We start from the raw sequence: 16,714 nt of genomic DNA, 5'->3' as shown, positions 1-16,714 counted from the left end.
CCCCCCCCCCCCCCCCCCCCCCTTTGCTGCCAGGCCTGTGCTCAGATTAAGGGTCTGGTTGAGAAATTTAGGGGTCCCCATGTTTTTCCCCCCAATCTTTGGGGGGTGGGGTTCCCACTTTAAATTCCTACCAGACCTAAAATGGCCAGGTATGACTGTGAATAGCCCATACAACAGCCCTTCGGTTCGGCTGAACTGAGAGGGCTCCAATGGCCGAAGTGAGCTGAAGGATTAGCCAAAGCCACAGCTATATCCTTTGGCTCCTTTGTGAATAACCCCCTAAATGTTTTTACAATAGTAAACTTACCATTCCACCACAAAGACTCAGGATAGCTGAATGTTCCTCCAAACCATTGACGTGCCCACTGTAAAAACAATGCTTGAGGTCTGATGAGTCAAGGTGGCCATAACGTGGTTTTCCAATATGGACAACACTGTAAGAGTCGGAAATAAAGTTTGCATCGATGGTAAGGTTAAAATGGAAGTGCTGTCCATAGGCAGAAAAGTAATAATATGTTTTGTTAACATGTCTCTGTGAAGATTGAAGGTCTGTGCTTCTTTTCCTTCTTCTGAAATGCTGGTTAAGTGTGAAGGCTTCTCCAAGGTCATTTACTCGAGAAGGTATGACAATTTCATATGAAGAAAGGGTTTTCACAAAATTAGCTGAAACAACAGAAACACACACAATTCACTAAAAATAATACATGGAAACTGCCTAAAAATGTAAAATATTCCTAAACTTTCCAGTTATGTTAGTCATTAGTATTTTGTTGGTTCTCTTACTCATTCAGTTTGTCAGCCGTTTACCTAATGACTATCAAAAACATGTAATGCTGAGAAATGGGAAATATCTGGATCTAGCGTTAGCTTTACTGACTGGTTCTAGACTGTTAGTGATCACTCAAAATATGATGCTAACTAATCATTTTGCTGAGTCTTAGAACCCATTCACATTTGTCTGTATACAGTACATATATACTGGGCTCATAATTTCCACTCGCCTGCTCACATTTGGCAAGTGGAAATAAAGTGAGGGCGAGTGAAAATTGGGGTCTCAAAGTACCAGCCTGCAGGCCAACTCTGGCCCGCAAACCGGTACTAAGTGGCCCGCAGCAGCTGACAAGTCAGGCACACGGTCACGCACCGCGTACCTAACTTGCGGGAGCAGCTACACGGTTTGCATCTCTGTCGGATGCACAGAGCTGCTCCTGTCACTGCCGGCAGTTCTGAGCTCCGGCCAAAAGGATGGATTAGTAAGGTCTGCACCAGACCTTACTAATCACCACTGGATCACCAGGGATCGTGCCTCCTCCCTGTAAAAATGTAAGCAGGTGAGGGAGCTGGTGGGGCGTTATTTTGTGTGGGGGGGCTTAGAACAGGGAGTGTATTATTTTATGTACGGGGGGCTTAGAACGGGGAATGTAATATTTTATGTGTGGGGGGCTTAGAACGGGGAGTGTATTATTTTAGGTGTGGGGGGGATTGGAACGGGGGAGTGTATTATTTTATGTGTGGGGGGCTTATAACAGGAGGAGTGTATCACTTTATGTGTGTGAGGTTTATAACAGGGGGAGAGTATTATTTTATGTGTGGGGAGACTTATAATGGGGGGATTGTATTATTTTTGTGTGATTGTTAGTGTGTGTGCATACACAGTATAATATTTTAAATGACTTATGATCTCCCAGAACACTGTTAAAGTTAATTTAAAAAATAATAGGTTATGGCACAACTGTCGCTCTGCTCGCATACCAAACCAAGCATAGCAGTTTTTAAGGTTAAGGAAAGCATTAGTCAGAGATGCAATCAAGGAGTCAATGGTAATTCTGAAGGAGCTGCATCAATAAAATAGGAGAAACTATTCAAGAAACAACTTTAACCCAGATTCTCCACAGAGTTGGGCTTTAGGAAAGAGTAACAAGGAGAAGGTAATTGCTGAAAAAAAACAGTACAAAACCTATTTAGATTATGCCCTAAGGCATGTGGGAGAACAAATACATTGTCAAAAAGTTTCTCTGGTCTGATGAGATAAAAACTAAACTTTCACACCTCTGCTCTTCAACCTAAGAACAGGACCTCCATGGCATGGGGTGTTAGCATCAGGTTGTGGGAAAGATTTTTATCAGACAGGACCGGAAAATAAGAAACATCACAACATAAAATATGGCCTAATGGGGTGTGAAGAAATGAAACATTTTAAAAATTGACAAAACACAGTATTTATTTTGGACAGCAGTCAGATACAAGGAGATGTTTATAGCATATTCAAATTAGGGATGCACCGATACCAATGCGGTATTGGTCTTGATGACGATACTAAATGCCGATACCGGCACTTTACATTTTTAAACGATAGTGGCTGCCTGAGGTCTCGTGCTTGCTGGGGACCTTGGCAAGCCTGCCTGTGAACCGCAGTGCCTGTTTACAGTGCCAGCCGCACATCTCCGCCTCCTCCCCAGGGGAACCACGCAGTGCTGTTTACAATGCTTCTGCTGCCTGCGAGATCCTCTGGACCCCAGGTAAGACCCCACACAGCCCACCTGAGACCCCACACAGCCCTCATGAGACCACGCACAGTCCTCCTGGGACCCTGCAGACAGCAGACCGCCACCCCAGAACAACACAGAATATGTAGCTTCATATTATTCTGCATTGCTGTATAATGAATTGTTTGGATTTGTAGTCTTCTAAAGCTGATGGTATTCTACAATGCTATATAATGCATTGCTGGGATTTTCAGTCCTCTATAGCTTGTGGTATTCTGCATTGCTATATAATGTATTGCTGGGATTTGTAGTCCCTCTACAGTTTGAAGTCAGTGACAGAACTTCCAGGGTCCGGGCCCTGGCGCTCCACCACTGTCCTAACATCTTTAGTCTGTATTGTTTTTAAAAAACTGTCGCACGACACAAAAAAAGGTATCTATAATTGGTATAGGCGAGTACTTGAGGAAAAGTACCACTGCTCGTACTTGGGTCTGGAAAAAATGGTATCGGTGCATCCCTAAACCAAACCCTATTAAATTCTAATTATCTAAAAACTGGACTTTAACCTTTTAAATTCACCCCAAGCCACTCTTGTACCTGAATGCATTTTCATGTGGTGTGATTTTAAAAATCGTACAACCAAGTTCAATTGTACCACATGTAAAATACAAAAGCAGGAAGTACCTTCACCCTGAAAATCCATACAGAAAACACATTTAAATGTACACAAAAACACTTCCAACTCTCTTTTCCAATGTGTTTAGGAACAATACATTCGGGCACAGGAAAAGCCAAGGCAAACACAAAAAGGAGATAATTTTAACTAAAAAAGGAAAAGTAAATGATCACGCCCATAGTAATAAAGTATCACGTGGAAAAAAAAGTATCACACATAAAAAGATATTTCAACTAACCTGCTCCTTACCTGAAACCTTAAATGAACCCTTAATTTATAACCCAATTATACCTTTAAAAGTTATAAAGTTTGGCTACATGAAAACAGTAATTTTTAAATATCTTACTGTTGCTTTTTCCAAAACTTGCCCAGCACTAGAACACTTCTGCATCAGCATGACATGCCACCCTCTTGGCGAGCATGGACTTTTATGCTGGGGCTGTGGGGTCATTGGAAACAAACTGTAGTGGGTCTATTTATAAAATAAATTGCAGAGCTATTTGTCCAGTGAAACTGTACATACATTTGTTACTCTTACTCGCAGATGAAATGAGAACTAGTATATTATAAATAGTCTATATTCCGTATATTCCGATAACACCGATAGTGCTGTGTTGCAAGTAGTTTGCTACGCAAGTGCTTTAAATAATAATCCTATTTATCCTGGTGCTGATGATTGCCTTTGGCAGATAGAGACAATGTTGCAAAACAGAAAAAGTAAATACATCCACTGCTCCTATGCAGGCTCCTGACATGTTCAAAATTAGACATATGCCTTGTTCTATAAACATCACATGTTTAGATATCGTAAGAATGCTTTGAAAAATACACTACTTTGTTCAATCAATTTGTATGTAAAGATTACAACTATGTGGATGATAATTACTCGAGTGAATTAAAAAGTGCATTGAGCAAGTCTGACAAATGCAGTGAATCTCACCTTTTATGGTGAAGACCAGGTTCTCAACAAATTGAAACTTTGTTTCAAGAAAAAGGTCATATTCACTAAAATCTACCCGACTTGAAAAACTATTCACTCTTTTAATTTGACAAGTTTATTCTATTAGGAATATAGTAAAGCCCATTGTTCGTCATCCGGTTTTGTGCTGACCTGCTGATATATTTCAAATCAGACTCACAACACAGATACAGAAAGTAAGACATTGTCAGAATAATTGCGCTTACATAAAGTGTTTCATATGATGACAAATGCATTACCAGAGGTTGCTTCATGTATGAGCAGTCAGTGGCTCTAGAGATGTAAGCAGCTAAAATTAGGGCTGCGGAAATTAACGATTAATTCCTCGATTAATCGTTAATTTGTTTGATCGATTACCGGCTTCCGGGTCTTACGTGAGTTCCGTCGGAGATCCGATGACGTCACAGACATCGACGTCACCGGACTCCTCCCCCCTTCCCCTTATGTGTATAGGCCAATAGGTCTTGGCTGGCGCTTGTGCGTCGGCTAACGAAGGAAAGGGGGAGGAGTCCGGTGACGTTGATGTCCGTGACGTCACAGGACTCCTCCCCCTTCCCTTAGTTAGCCGATGCACGAGCGCCAGCCAAGGCCTATTGGCTAGAGCTGCAACAGTTAATCGATTTAGTCGATTAAAATCGACGATTGAAAACGTTGGCAACGTTTTCGATCGTCGATTCGTCGGCTATCGATTGATTTGCCTGTTCGGGGCTCCACATACGGCCTGGGCCACACGTCACACGCTGCTCCAGGCCATATTGGCCTATACACATACACATACAAAAGATTACACAGAGGATCATCACCAAACACATCAATGACCAGGCAGAAAAGGCACATCTGGCTCTCGGTGAACACAATGAGGAGGGAGTTGATGGGGGCTTTACAGATTGTGATCGTTTTGAGATTAACACCATTACTATCTAAAGATGTAATAAATGACCCATCATCTCCTAAGCTGAAAATGACTTTGCTTTGATTATCTGGATGCACCTCCCCCATTGGGAACCAGACTCTTAGCCCCTTGATATCCCTCAAGTCTTTTGTCTAGACATTGTGGAAAATCTCGATCGCATAGTGCTGTATATGCGTATTGCACTGCTTGCAATAATACTTTATAGAACACTTGCATATTTCATATACATCCATATATAAAAGAAATGCAATTTATTGTAACATTTGGCAGTTTAAGTTATTTAATGAAAACAAAAATATTGTGCTGTTAGTTCACTAATCCAGCACGTTATTATTCTGAGTTGCCCCACTCAAGCGGCGGCCATATTGAGTGGGGCACGTGAGATTAATAACGTGCTGGATTAGTGTGATCCTAGTTCATTTTATTACTTTATTGCTGTGCTGTATGTGTATAGGCCAATGTAGTTGGATCTGTATGTGCGTTATAATTAATCGAAATTAATCGATTCATCGATTTAAAAAAATTTTGATTAATCGAACACGAAAATTTTAATCATTACCAGCCCTAGCTAAAATGATTTGCAAATCTTGAATTTTCCTGCCAAACAGGGTAATTTGGGATTCCTACGGAAGGATTCCCAGAAGTCCCGTTTAGATGCAGCTGCTGTACCCATTCAAATTTATTGACAGGGTGACAGCGATTGCATCTGTAAGCAGCAGTCTGCATGTAATCAGATATGATACGATTACATGCGGTGTGGATTAGATCAGTCTATTCTCATGCTGATGGTTTGCAGTCAATACTAAGTCACTGACCTGGAACAATTAAAGCTACAAGGGATTTTGAATCTTCCCTGACTTTCAGTTGCCGCATGTTTGTGTCGAGGGGTGTGAAAAAGCAAATACTAATGCTGGATACAGCCAGGCAAATAGCACTTTCAGAAAGGGGCCAGCAATGGCAGGCCACCTATTTCTTTAATAACAGGTGCCCTTTAAACATTTTGCATTTTTAATTAAAGGAGAAAAATTGGGAAAATAAAATATACTCTTCCCCTGACTTGCCCTGCTGTGCCTGTGTGTTGGTGGAGACACACACAGCTTACAAGCACAAATAAGGGTGGCTCCATAGGACCCGGCAAGAGAAAATGAGCCACCATAAAATAGAATAACAGGGCCAGCACTGAGGGGAACAGCTGACTCTGCAAGAAACTACAACTTTTAAACAACAAAGAGCTGCATCCATTGTAAGTGATTTAATCAGCATTTGAAATAGCTTAAAACATTTTCAGGGTTATTTACAAAGCTGCCGAAGTCAGCCGAGTGAATAACCGAGCTGAAGTGAAGTATATTCGGCTATTCACTTCTGGCTTGTATGGCTGATTTCAGCCGTACATCAGCTAAAATCAGCCGTACAGCAGCTGCCTTCGGTCAGCCAAAGGACTTTCGACTCAGCCAACATCTGGATTGGCTGAGCCAAAGCTCCACCAGCTCACTCGCTGCCGTTCGCCCCAAATCTCATAGGGGGCCGAACGGCAGTAAGTGAATAGCTATTCTGCTCGATACCTCCGAGATACCGAGCAGAATAGAAAAAGAGTGAAATGAATTTTAAAAAGTTGAAAAATAATTCAAAAAATGTAAGAAAATAGCAACATTTTAAAAAAATCAATAGTTTAAAGAAAAGAAAAAACAAAATTACAAATAATAAAAAAAAACACTGGCAAAGATGTTTCCTATTGGCCGGCTGTTTCCAATAGGCCGGCACCTGCCAGAGTCTTCTAGCAGGTCCCTGTCAAGGAATACCAACTGGGCGGGGCCGGCCGTGATGTCACTGCTGGCTCCGACCAGTTGTTATTGTTTAATGACAGATTAGCGCCCCCAGGTCCTTTAGGGACGCTGATCTGTCATTACGACTGGGCGGAGTGAGATCACGAGCTGTCATTTGCGTGGAGATCGGTCGGCTTCGGCCAACCGTTCTCCACACTTCGGCTCAGTCGAGCCGAAGCATATGCCTTTGGCTCGGTTGAGCCGCTCGGCTGCTGTACGGGCTATTGTGAATAGCCCGTACAGCAGCCCTTCGAGTCGACTGAACCGAAGGGCAGAGGCAGCCAAAGGACCAGCCGAAGCTACGACTGGATCCTTTGGCTCTTTAGTGAATAACACCCTTTGACATTAATATCACTTTGATTGATTATAGTAGGGGCACCTCAACCCTGGGGTAAAAAGGTTAAGAAATGCTGATTTAGTCTTTGTTTTTGTGCTGACTAAATGGCAAGTGTGCTCGCATACTTTTTGTTTAGCATTGTTCTGTGAACTGCCTCACCAAAGTGCACCTTAGTTATACTAAATTTTACTCGATCTTAGTAATTGCTATTTTTATAATACTTTCTCTCTGGAGCTTTACTTTGATGACGCTGTCTGTCCTGCAATGCCAGTCCTCTTTCGAGTTTACTGACACCCAGCTTGATTCAGCCCACTTTCTGTGAGTCCGGGGCTTCATAAACACATCCCCTAGGGGTGCGTTATCCCGTTGACCCCGGCATACAGGAAAATGCGAAAAAAAACAGCACTTAGATCATAAAGAAATGTACCTGCAGTTTCGCTAGAAAAGCTATGAACATTTTTTTATAACTGGGCCCGTAGGTGTTGAAGAGGGATATGCGTGAAATAAATAAAGAGTGCTTTACCAGAAAGAAAAAAACAATGAAAGTAATGCAAAATCTGTCTTTCTGGCATCTCACTTAAGTACCCATAGATTCCACTGCTGGTTGGATTGTGTACATTCCCACAGCACCATCACAAATATGAACCTTTGGTTCATAGAACATTTACGTTTTCTGTGACAAGGGGAAGGATGCTGTTGATGCTTATCACTTTGAAAAATATTGTAAGTGGCTTTTCTTCTATCCCAACTTAAAAGTACTTGGTCACTGGTCATGTGTAGGACCCATGGATATGAGATCATCACTTGATCTGGTCAGCTCTTGGGTACCTTTAAAGTGATGTCTGGCAAGTATGTTTAGTTGTATACCTTTTTAATTAGCCATCTCCTCTAGTTCTTTCTTGTACTGTCCTAAAAAGATGAATTACTAAAGTGAGGTGAAGTTGAACTTTGCATCAAATAACCAACTGAGCAGTTGAATGTCCATGCTTTTGATTTAATTAAATGGGTGTCTAGATGTTTGATGTGAACACATGGTAAATCGACTACTACGCTTTCAAAAACATACTGCATGTATTACAACTAACTCAACATGAAGCTGTTTAGAGACAAGCTGGCAATTGCAAAAGCATTCATACTGTATTTCAGTGTGGCACACCCCAGTAAATGGATATGAATAACTTTTATGGCTCGTTCACACCATGACCATTGAGCTGTGTTGATCTGCATAGGCTCTACAATGTTTCCTGTGTCCTGTTCCCAATATAGTGCTGTGTTGAGGTGTGTTGCAGTGCACGGCATAAAAATGCCCTTCTTGCATTTCTATGCATCACGGTGCAGGGCATCACATGTCACTTCACCATGTCACAACACGCTGCAGTGCAGTTGAGTGGAAATGTCATTTTCTAACATTTGAATAACCTTTTTTTTAAAGTAAATAATATGATACATTGTAATAATGAATGACACTGCCCACCAGCGTGCATGTGTTACACAGTGCAGCCCTTCTTAATCAGGGTGCCGTGCCAGCCTAGGGTGCTTTCTGGCACCAGCACCAAATTTTTGATCAGCTTCATGTCTTTCCATGATGCAGGCTAACTTCTGATGTGAAGGGGGCTCCTGGTGTGAAGGATGGGAAGGGGGGCTACTGATGTGAACAGGGCTCTTGATGTGAAGGGGGCTCCAATATGTGAAAGAAAAGGGCTCCTAGATGTAAAAGAAGAGGGCTCCTGATGTGAAGGGGCAGCATCTGATGTAAAAGGAAGGGGCTCCAACGTGAAGGGGGGCTCCAAGAGGTAAAAGGCTCCTGATGTGAAGGGGCTCTTGATGTGAAGGGGGGCTTCTGATGAGAAAAGGGGGATCTGATGTGAAGGGAGGCTCCGATGTGAAGGGGGGCTCTTAGTTTGAGAGGGGAACTCTGATGCGAAAAAAAAGGGAACTCCGATGTTTAGGGGGATCTTAATGTTAAGGGGAACCCTTTTTTTGTGTTTTTGGTCTCCCCTTATTATCTATACTAGACCCCTATCTGGGACAAAGGTCTGGTATGGATTTTGTAGGGGCCACATGTTGTTTTTTTATATTTTAGACTTGGGTGCCTTGAGATTTTTCATACTTTTAAAGGGTGCCACAGGGGTGTGGAAATTTTGGAAAAAACTACTTGTCCAAGGACTAAAGCGGGGGCCGAATCTACTTGTCCCTCTTGACAAACTACTTGTCCTGATACAAAAAAATTATTTTAACCAAAACCGTATTTAGCAGTGCTAAGAAGCGCTTCTCATTGGTCAATGCTGTCAGGTGGCCGCGTTGACCAACGAGTGCTTGCAATTTGCGAGCGAAATTCAGAATACATGGAACAGGTACAGATAGTACACCCGTACTGGTGGACGGGAAGGACCGTTCGCCAAAAGGTAAGTATAGCGGGAGGGAGATTTGTGCGGGAAATTCCATTTTCCCACATAACTTGGGAAAGTGAATTTACCCTTTAGGGTTGGTGCAGACTTGGAGATTCCCGGGATGTGCGATCGTGTGCTCGCAGCGCCGCTCCACGCCCCCCGCTCGCAGCGCCGCTCTCGGCACTCCACGTCCCCCGCTCGCAGCGCCGCTCTCAGCACTCCACGTCGGCACTCGTTTTAAAAAAGTCAAGCCAGCCCTGCTACTTGTCCGTAGCAGGGCTAAAACAGTGAAACAAAATACTTGCCCGGCGCCCGGAACTACATGTCCCGGGCGTCGGGCGGTACGAATTCCACACCCCTGCTGCCATGATTGAAAAAAGGTTGAGAAATGCTGATGTAACGCATAACGCGTGCAAGGTTATCAAAGGCAACACTAAAAGCACCTTTCTGAAATCTCCATGGGCATTATCTGCTCCTAAATTGTAACTAATTATAATTAATGAACCCAAAATGCAAAATACTTGGTTTGTAGTATTTATTTGAGCTCAAATGCATGTGTTCTGGAGAAAAAGTTAGGTCAACAGGACAGGAAGAGGCGGAATCTCCAGGAGGGTCATTCACAGCAGTAAAAGCATTACCATAAGTCAGCTTTTTATTCCTCTTTATATGTCCCTGTTGCAGATACTTTCTTGAGTGACAAAATTGTCAACAGAACAGGAACAAAACTTCAAACAGCAATAAAACCTTACAGAGTTCCTTACATTTTTCTACACTCTCCAAAACTAAAAAAAATTGCAGGAGTTACATTTTAATGTCCCTCGCTCCAAAAGCACACATTCATTTTTTCGTTGTTCCCCCTGTTCCATTTTGCTGAAGGAAACTGAGTAAGTGCAGCTAAGGAGGGGGGCAATAAAGCAAACGTATTGCTTTGCCCAAATTAGGAAAAGTACATGTTTGGTTTAATTGAAATAGGTCAGTTGTATCCTTTAGATCAGTGGTTCTCAACCTCAGTAACCTCAGGACCCACATTTGTCCTTGGTCATTAAGTTATAACCCAAGTCACACCGCACTGGAACACATAGCACTGCGGTACCGCACTTCCGGTGCGGGCAATTGAACTGTGGGTGGAAGGTGCGTTTGAGGTGCCATTGACATGAATGGCAATGCAACACACCTCCCACACCAGAATTCGCGGTAGGTGTGATTTTACGTGGTACACTGCGTTAATCACATGGGACTGTGCGATTAACACACTGTACTAGTGTGAATGGGCCCTCAAACACACACAACCAGACACAATCACACACTCACAGAAATTCTGACATACACACTCTCCCAAAATGTTTTATTTTTTTTCACTTTTTTTAAGATCCACCCAGTCTCCCTATCTTATGAGAACTGGAGTAGATCCTCAGCCTGGGGTCCATTGTGAGCTGCTGTGCTGTGATGGAGCTCCATCCATATGAGCATTGCAGCTACAGCTCTCTTGCGTGCACTGTAGACATGCCAGGAGCCAGCATGTGACATCACTCTGGTCCAGGCACCTCTTTTGGACACGTGAGGGAGCTGTAAGCAATGCACGTATGAATGGAGCTCCCCTGCGGCCATCCCCCCATCCCACCCCACCTCAAGCTGACACTCGGCACTAGGCTTGGTGTGAGAACTGACAGTGCTGTGCTAGGGGGAGGGGGAGGAGCCTCTCACCTAGAAAAGTGGAAGGCATGTGGTGACCAGCTGAACGCAGGGTCGCGACCCACTTTTGCGTCACAACCCACCAGTTGAAAACAAAAGCTTTAGATGACTTTAAAATGCTAAAGTGTAGTGTTTAAAAGAAACTCTCAGCATAAATAAACATTTTGAAGGTGCATGCTCCATGGCTGTCCTCCATATTCTTCACTCATCCCATGTTGGGTCACTGACCTGCAGCAAGCATGTGTGTATTAGATGTTAGGACATCGGTTATGCATCAGCTTGCTCTGAATCAGTGACTTACAAAGTAATGAAGCAAAGATAAGCAGAACAATTCTACGACTATGCAGCCTCAGAAGCAAGTCAGCAACAGCAGTTCCTATATTTCTATCTTGACAGATTGCCTTTACCTATTATTTATATTTTAGAACTGATTCCCCAACCATTTGTATGGCAGCCACATGTAACTGTACTCCAGTGATGCCACTTGCTACACCCTATCAGCAGGTACTCATCTTACACTCCTCATGTCACAACACCTGCTTCTGCATTATAGAGTGCTTGTAACTCAGAAGCAAATTGTAGCGTATCTATTTTATATATACTGTCATGCAAGTTGTTGATAAAGGCAGGATTTACATACTGTGTTCATAATCGCTTGTTATATATCAAGTTATGGTTTACTGGAAAAACTTAAGTGGGTCTCTGGCACAGAATAAAATTATACAGTCTTTCCTTACTTATTACTGATTTATGAAGCCAAGTTAATTTCCACAGCTCTGCATTCTAGCAAACCTGTATTTTGTCAATTCAGGGAGCCTGAATTGGCTTTCAATCCCCTTCTGTCCTGTTAGACAGGCGGAGCCCCCCAAATGTGCCGTGTAAGCCCCCATCATACATTGGGTCAGAGCTTACACAGGGCTTAGGATCCTCCATCTGTCCTCCTGTGTTTTTTTTCTTGTGAGTGAATGGAGCAGCATATGGAAGATACCCAGTGAATGTGTTCCATTGCCCTGAATAAGCAAAATACAGGTTTGTTTTAAAGCAAAAGTAAAGCTTTTCCGTGAAAAAAATTGCTTGTTAGTAGACTTTCTATGGCAAAAGAGACTGCGTAAGTCTTTTCTACCATACACGCTTATTTTATTACCTGCCAGCATTTTTTTTTCTGTATGTTGAGCCACGCATGTGCAGCTCAGCACAAAGACTTGGCATGCCAAGATCAAGTATCCCCCATGCGCATGCACAGAAGATACACCATGCCTGCCAGCCAATCAAGAGGCTGAGGAAGCCAAATTCAGAAGAAGACCAGGGAGATGATGGCAGTGCCAGCGAGGAAGGAGCACAGCTCCGGAGGGGGTCACTTTGGCAGGTAAGTCTGCCATAATGTGCTAATATGCCGTGTATGCTAGCACGTTATGGTTGAAATCTCCAGGGGGCCTTTTTTTGTTACACGTGCCTTTACTTTAGCTTTAAAGCCCAACTCCACCCTCAATTTCTTTAGTTGTTTAATAAGTAGAAGAGATAGAACCTCTGTAAGTACCCACTTGCCCCCCCCCACTTTCTGTCCTGTGGACAGGAAGTTCATTAGAAGGTCTGATGGGGGTTTTATTACTGTCTGTGCCTCCTTGTCCCAGTGACCCCCTATTTTCCTCACTTTACTGCAGATCAATACTGCTAAGAGGTAAAAAAAAAAAAATTACAAGCAGGTGGGCTCCTTATTGCAGAAGAGATATGCTATGTCTCTTGTGCAATAAAACAAATATACCTACCTGTTCCCAATCTTCTTTTGAAGCAGTGTACATTCTCAGCATACCTCGCACATGCGCATGCGAGTCATGTCATTCTGCCCCAGCCAATCAAAATAGCTAAAGATCCCGAACCCAGAAGAAGACCACGCGAGGATGTTGGGGCTGGTAAGAGAGTGATGGGAATTGAGTATAGTTTCACTTTACATTCTGGTGTCACAGGGGATAAAATGTAAGGAGACATCTCCCCTCTTGGTGCCACAGACAGCAATAAAGACCTGTCAGAAGCTTTAACATTTACACAGGGGTATAACAAAACAATCAGACCTCACCTTTCTTCCCCACATCCAATCACTATCCAAATCTTGCCGCCTTCACCTTCATAACATCTCTAAAATACGTCCCTTCCTCACCAATGAAACCGCAAAATTACTCACCCACTCACTTGTTATCTCTCGTCTTGAGTATTGCAACTCCCTCCTCATTGGCCTACCTCTACACAAGCTCCTCCCCTTTAGTCTATCATGAATGCAGCTGCTAGACTCATTCACCTGACCAACCGCTCAGTGTCTGCAACCCCTCTCTGCCAATCTCTACACTGGCTTCCAATAGCCCAAAGGATAAAATTCAAAATATTAACAATCACTTACAGAGCCATCCACAACTCTGCCCCCGCCTATATCTCCAACCTTGTCTCAAAATATCACCCTAACCGTCTCCTACGCTCTTCCAAAGACCTCCTGCTTTTCAGCTCCCTCATCAACTCCTCCCATGCTCGCCTCCAGGACTTCTCTAGAGTCTCTCCCATCCTATGGAACTCTCTACCCTAACCTGTCCGTCTATCTCCCACTCTGACTGCCTATAGGCGATCCCTTAAGACTCATCTCTTCAGGGAAGCCTATCCGACCTCAACCTAGCCACTGAAATATCACTTTCTCAAACAATTCATCACCACACAGCTACCTCCTCATGTATCACTTGTCCCTCGCTTTTAGATTGTAAGACCTCACGGGCAGGGCCCTCCTTACCATCTTGTCTTGAATTGTATTGTGATTGTAATGCCTTCCTTATATTGTAAAGCGATGCGCAAACTGTTGGCGCTATATAAACCCTGTATAATAATAATAATAAAGCCAGTCATACACAGATAGATCCCTCTTGGTTAGCCTGACAGCCACAGCACCAGCAGCCATCTGGATACCTGAACAGTGGCTGCATCTGATCAGATGCAGTCACCAAACAGTGAACAACTTTCCACCTTCGATTTTTGCCCCCATCCACACTTGCAACACGCGACATCAGGTGTCACATTTGTGCACATTTTTGTGCATTTGTAATGTGTCTGGCAGCCTATACATTTCAATGGGCTTCCCTAAATGTGATAAATGTGGCAAAGAAGCTTATGCACCTTTTTGAGCTTCAAGCTTTTTTTTAACTGCATAGTTTCTATGCATTTGTCACGTCTTTGCATGTGCAAAATGCGCGTCTTGCTTGGCACACTTGGTACCATTAACAATAAATGATGAGACGTTTTTCACACATTAGGTGAGCGTATAACAAATTGCACGTTTTCACACACTTTCATGTGCTGCACTAGTGTAAATGCAGACTTTCCATTGAAGTTTGTCGCGTACAACTTGCATAACATATATAAATACATAAAAAGATAGGAAAGAGCTCTGCCCAAAAGAGCTTACAGTCTTTTTAGTTCAGTAGATGTTAAAATGATTATTGATGGTCAGTAACAGTACTTAGCAGAAACATGCACAAGTAAGCAGTGAGAATTAGTGTTACACATCGTAGTAAATGGTAAGGAAGGATCTCATCTCTGCCACTTCTTGAAACCATGTGACCTGTCATGTGAATTGTAGATTTGATAGATGAATGAATTGCACTTTATTCCATCTCTTGCTCTGAATGATGTGCACTTCTTTTGGGTTAGTCATTGGTCAATCAGGAGCCACTGGAGTGTCTCTCACCTCTCTGGGAGGTGTTACCTATTTATAAGTTACAGCCCTATGGCCAATTACAACTGTGTTCTGGTTATGGTGGGCAACATCCACTAATGGCTAATTTCAGCTACATGCAGGTTATGATGAGCACCATCCACAAATGGCCAATTCCAGCTGTGTGCAGAATATGGTGGGCACCATACACAAATGGACAATTCCAGCTGTGTATAGGTTATGGTGGGCATTATTCACAAATGGCCAATTCTAGCTGTGCGCAGGTTACAGTGGGCACCATCCACTAATGGCCACTTACAACTGTGGGCAGGTTATGGCGAGCACCATACACTAATGCCCATTACAGCTGTGCAGGTTACAGTAGGCACAATCCACAAATGGCCAATTACAGCTGTGTGCATGTTAAGGAGGGCACCACCTACTAAAGGCCAATTACAGATGTGCGCAGGTTATGATGGGCACCATCTACTAATGACCAATTACAGCTATGGACAAGTTATAGTGGGCACCATCCACTAATGACCAATTACAGCTGCAGGCAAGTTATGGCGGGCACCATCCACTGATGACTAATCCAAGCTGCGGGATGGTACCCATCCACAAATGGCCAATCCCAGCTGTGTGCAGAGAATGCTGGGCACCATGCAGTATTGGTCAGTTACAGCTGTGTGTAGGTCATGGTGGGCACCATGAAGTAATGGCCAATTCCATCTGTGGGCACCAATTCCAGCAGATGTTGTAGCATTGGATGTTGCACGTGTTATGCCCCCTGATTGTGCCTCCTATACATTGCACTGGCTGTAAGCTTACATATACACACAGAAACATTTGCTGGAGCTCGTCCGTCCTCCCAGTGTAAGTTGTTGGCACTGACGTCCATTCATTTCAAGAACGTGGCCCAGATCAGAACATGGGATTTAACCCTTGCCATGCAGGCCGGCAGCAGTTACAGGCTGTTAGTCCCATGCTGTCAGTGACTTGATGCATTACCTTGCTTGGGATGAAGCCGGTATTCCAAGGACCGAGTGTGCAGAAAGCAAAGATGACAGATCAGCCCCGCCAACCAGTTTGCAACCAGCATGTTCTCCCCCGGACAGAAGAGAAAACCAGGGCTCCCTGCTTCGCTCTCCCCCCCAACCTGCGCCCCTCCAATCCCCGGGGAGCCCTCACAGCTGCTCCCGCTTCAGCAGCCGGCCGTGTGTGCGGAGTGCCTGCCTCTCCTCTCGTGCCACACTCTGTGCATCGCTCCTCCGCTGTGCCAATGTCCTGCTCGGAGCCGTACTATGTCAGGGCACAGCGCTCCCAGTACATGTGTGTCAGCCCCGAGCGCCCTCACCCTAAGGAGAGAGCCGAACTTCGGTGCCAGCAACTCTGCTCCTCTCTCTGACCAGCCCAGGACCCGACATCAAAGGAGAGCCCGCCTTCTGGGCGAGCCCCTGACAAATGCACAGCAGACCCCCTTCTTGCTGGAAGAGAGCCTATCTACTGTGCATGCACAGCTCCCAACTCCTCCAAGTGCAGCTGGAGCTCTGTAGAAGACGGCTGGTGGAGAGAGCCCATTGCTGGGGACACAACCTCTAATACAGGGACCCCACTAACCGAGAGATCCCACTGCTAGAGAGACAACCTCTAATACAGGGACCCCACCAACCGAGAGATACTACTGCTAGCGAGACATAACCTCTAATACAGGGACCCCACCAACCGAG

The 16,714-nt window shown here is 44.0% G+C and overlaps 1 protein-coding gene across 1 annotated transcript in view; it reads right to left on the bottom strand.

Moving 5' to 3' along the window:
* The window catches only part of LOC108789455 (A disintegrin and metalloproteinase with thrombospondin motifs 20-like), a gene marked incomplete at its 3' end in the record, with an annotated part of 66,456 nt that extends 50,235 nt beyond the window's left edge, over positions 1-16,221 (bottom strand). The window contains exons 1-2 of the mRNA XM_018559480.1: positions 15,996-16,221; positions 308-663 (exon numbers count right to left, since the gene is read on the bottom strand). Coding sequence (XP_018414982.1) covers positions 308-663; positions 15,996-16,086 — 447 coding nt within the window. The remainder of the gene's footprint in view (positions 1-307; positions 664-15,995) is intronic.
* Positions 16,222-16,714: the final 493 nt, after the last annotated feature.

The sequence above is a fragment of the Nanorana parkeri genome, unplaced genomic scaffold (assembly GCF_000935625.1).
Source record: "Nanorana parkeri isolate BGI_ZX_2015 unplaced genomic scaffold, ASM93562v1 scaffold399, whole genome shotgun sequence".
NCBI lineage: Eukaryota > Metazoa > Chordata > Amphibia > Anura > Dicroglossidae > Nanorana > Nanorana parkeri.
Note: the sequence above shows the minus strand (reverse complement) of the source record. Positions and strands in the feature narration are given on the sequence as shown.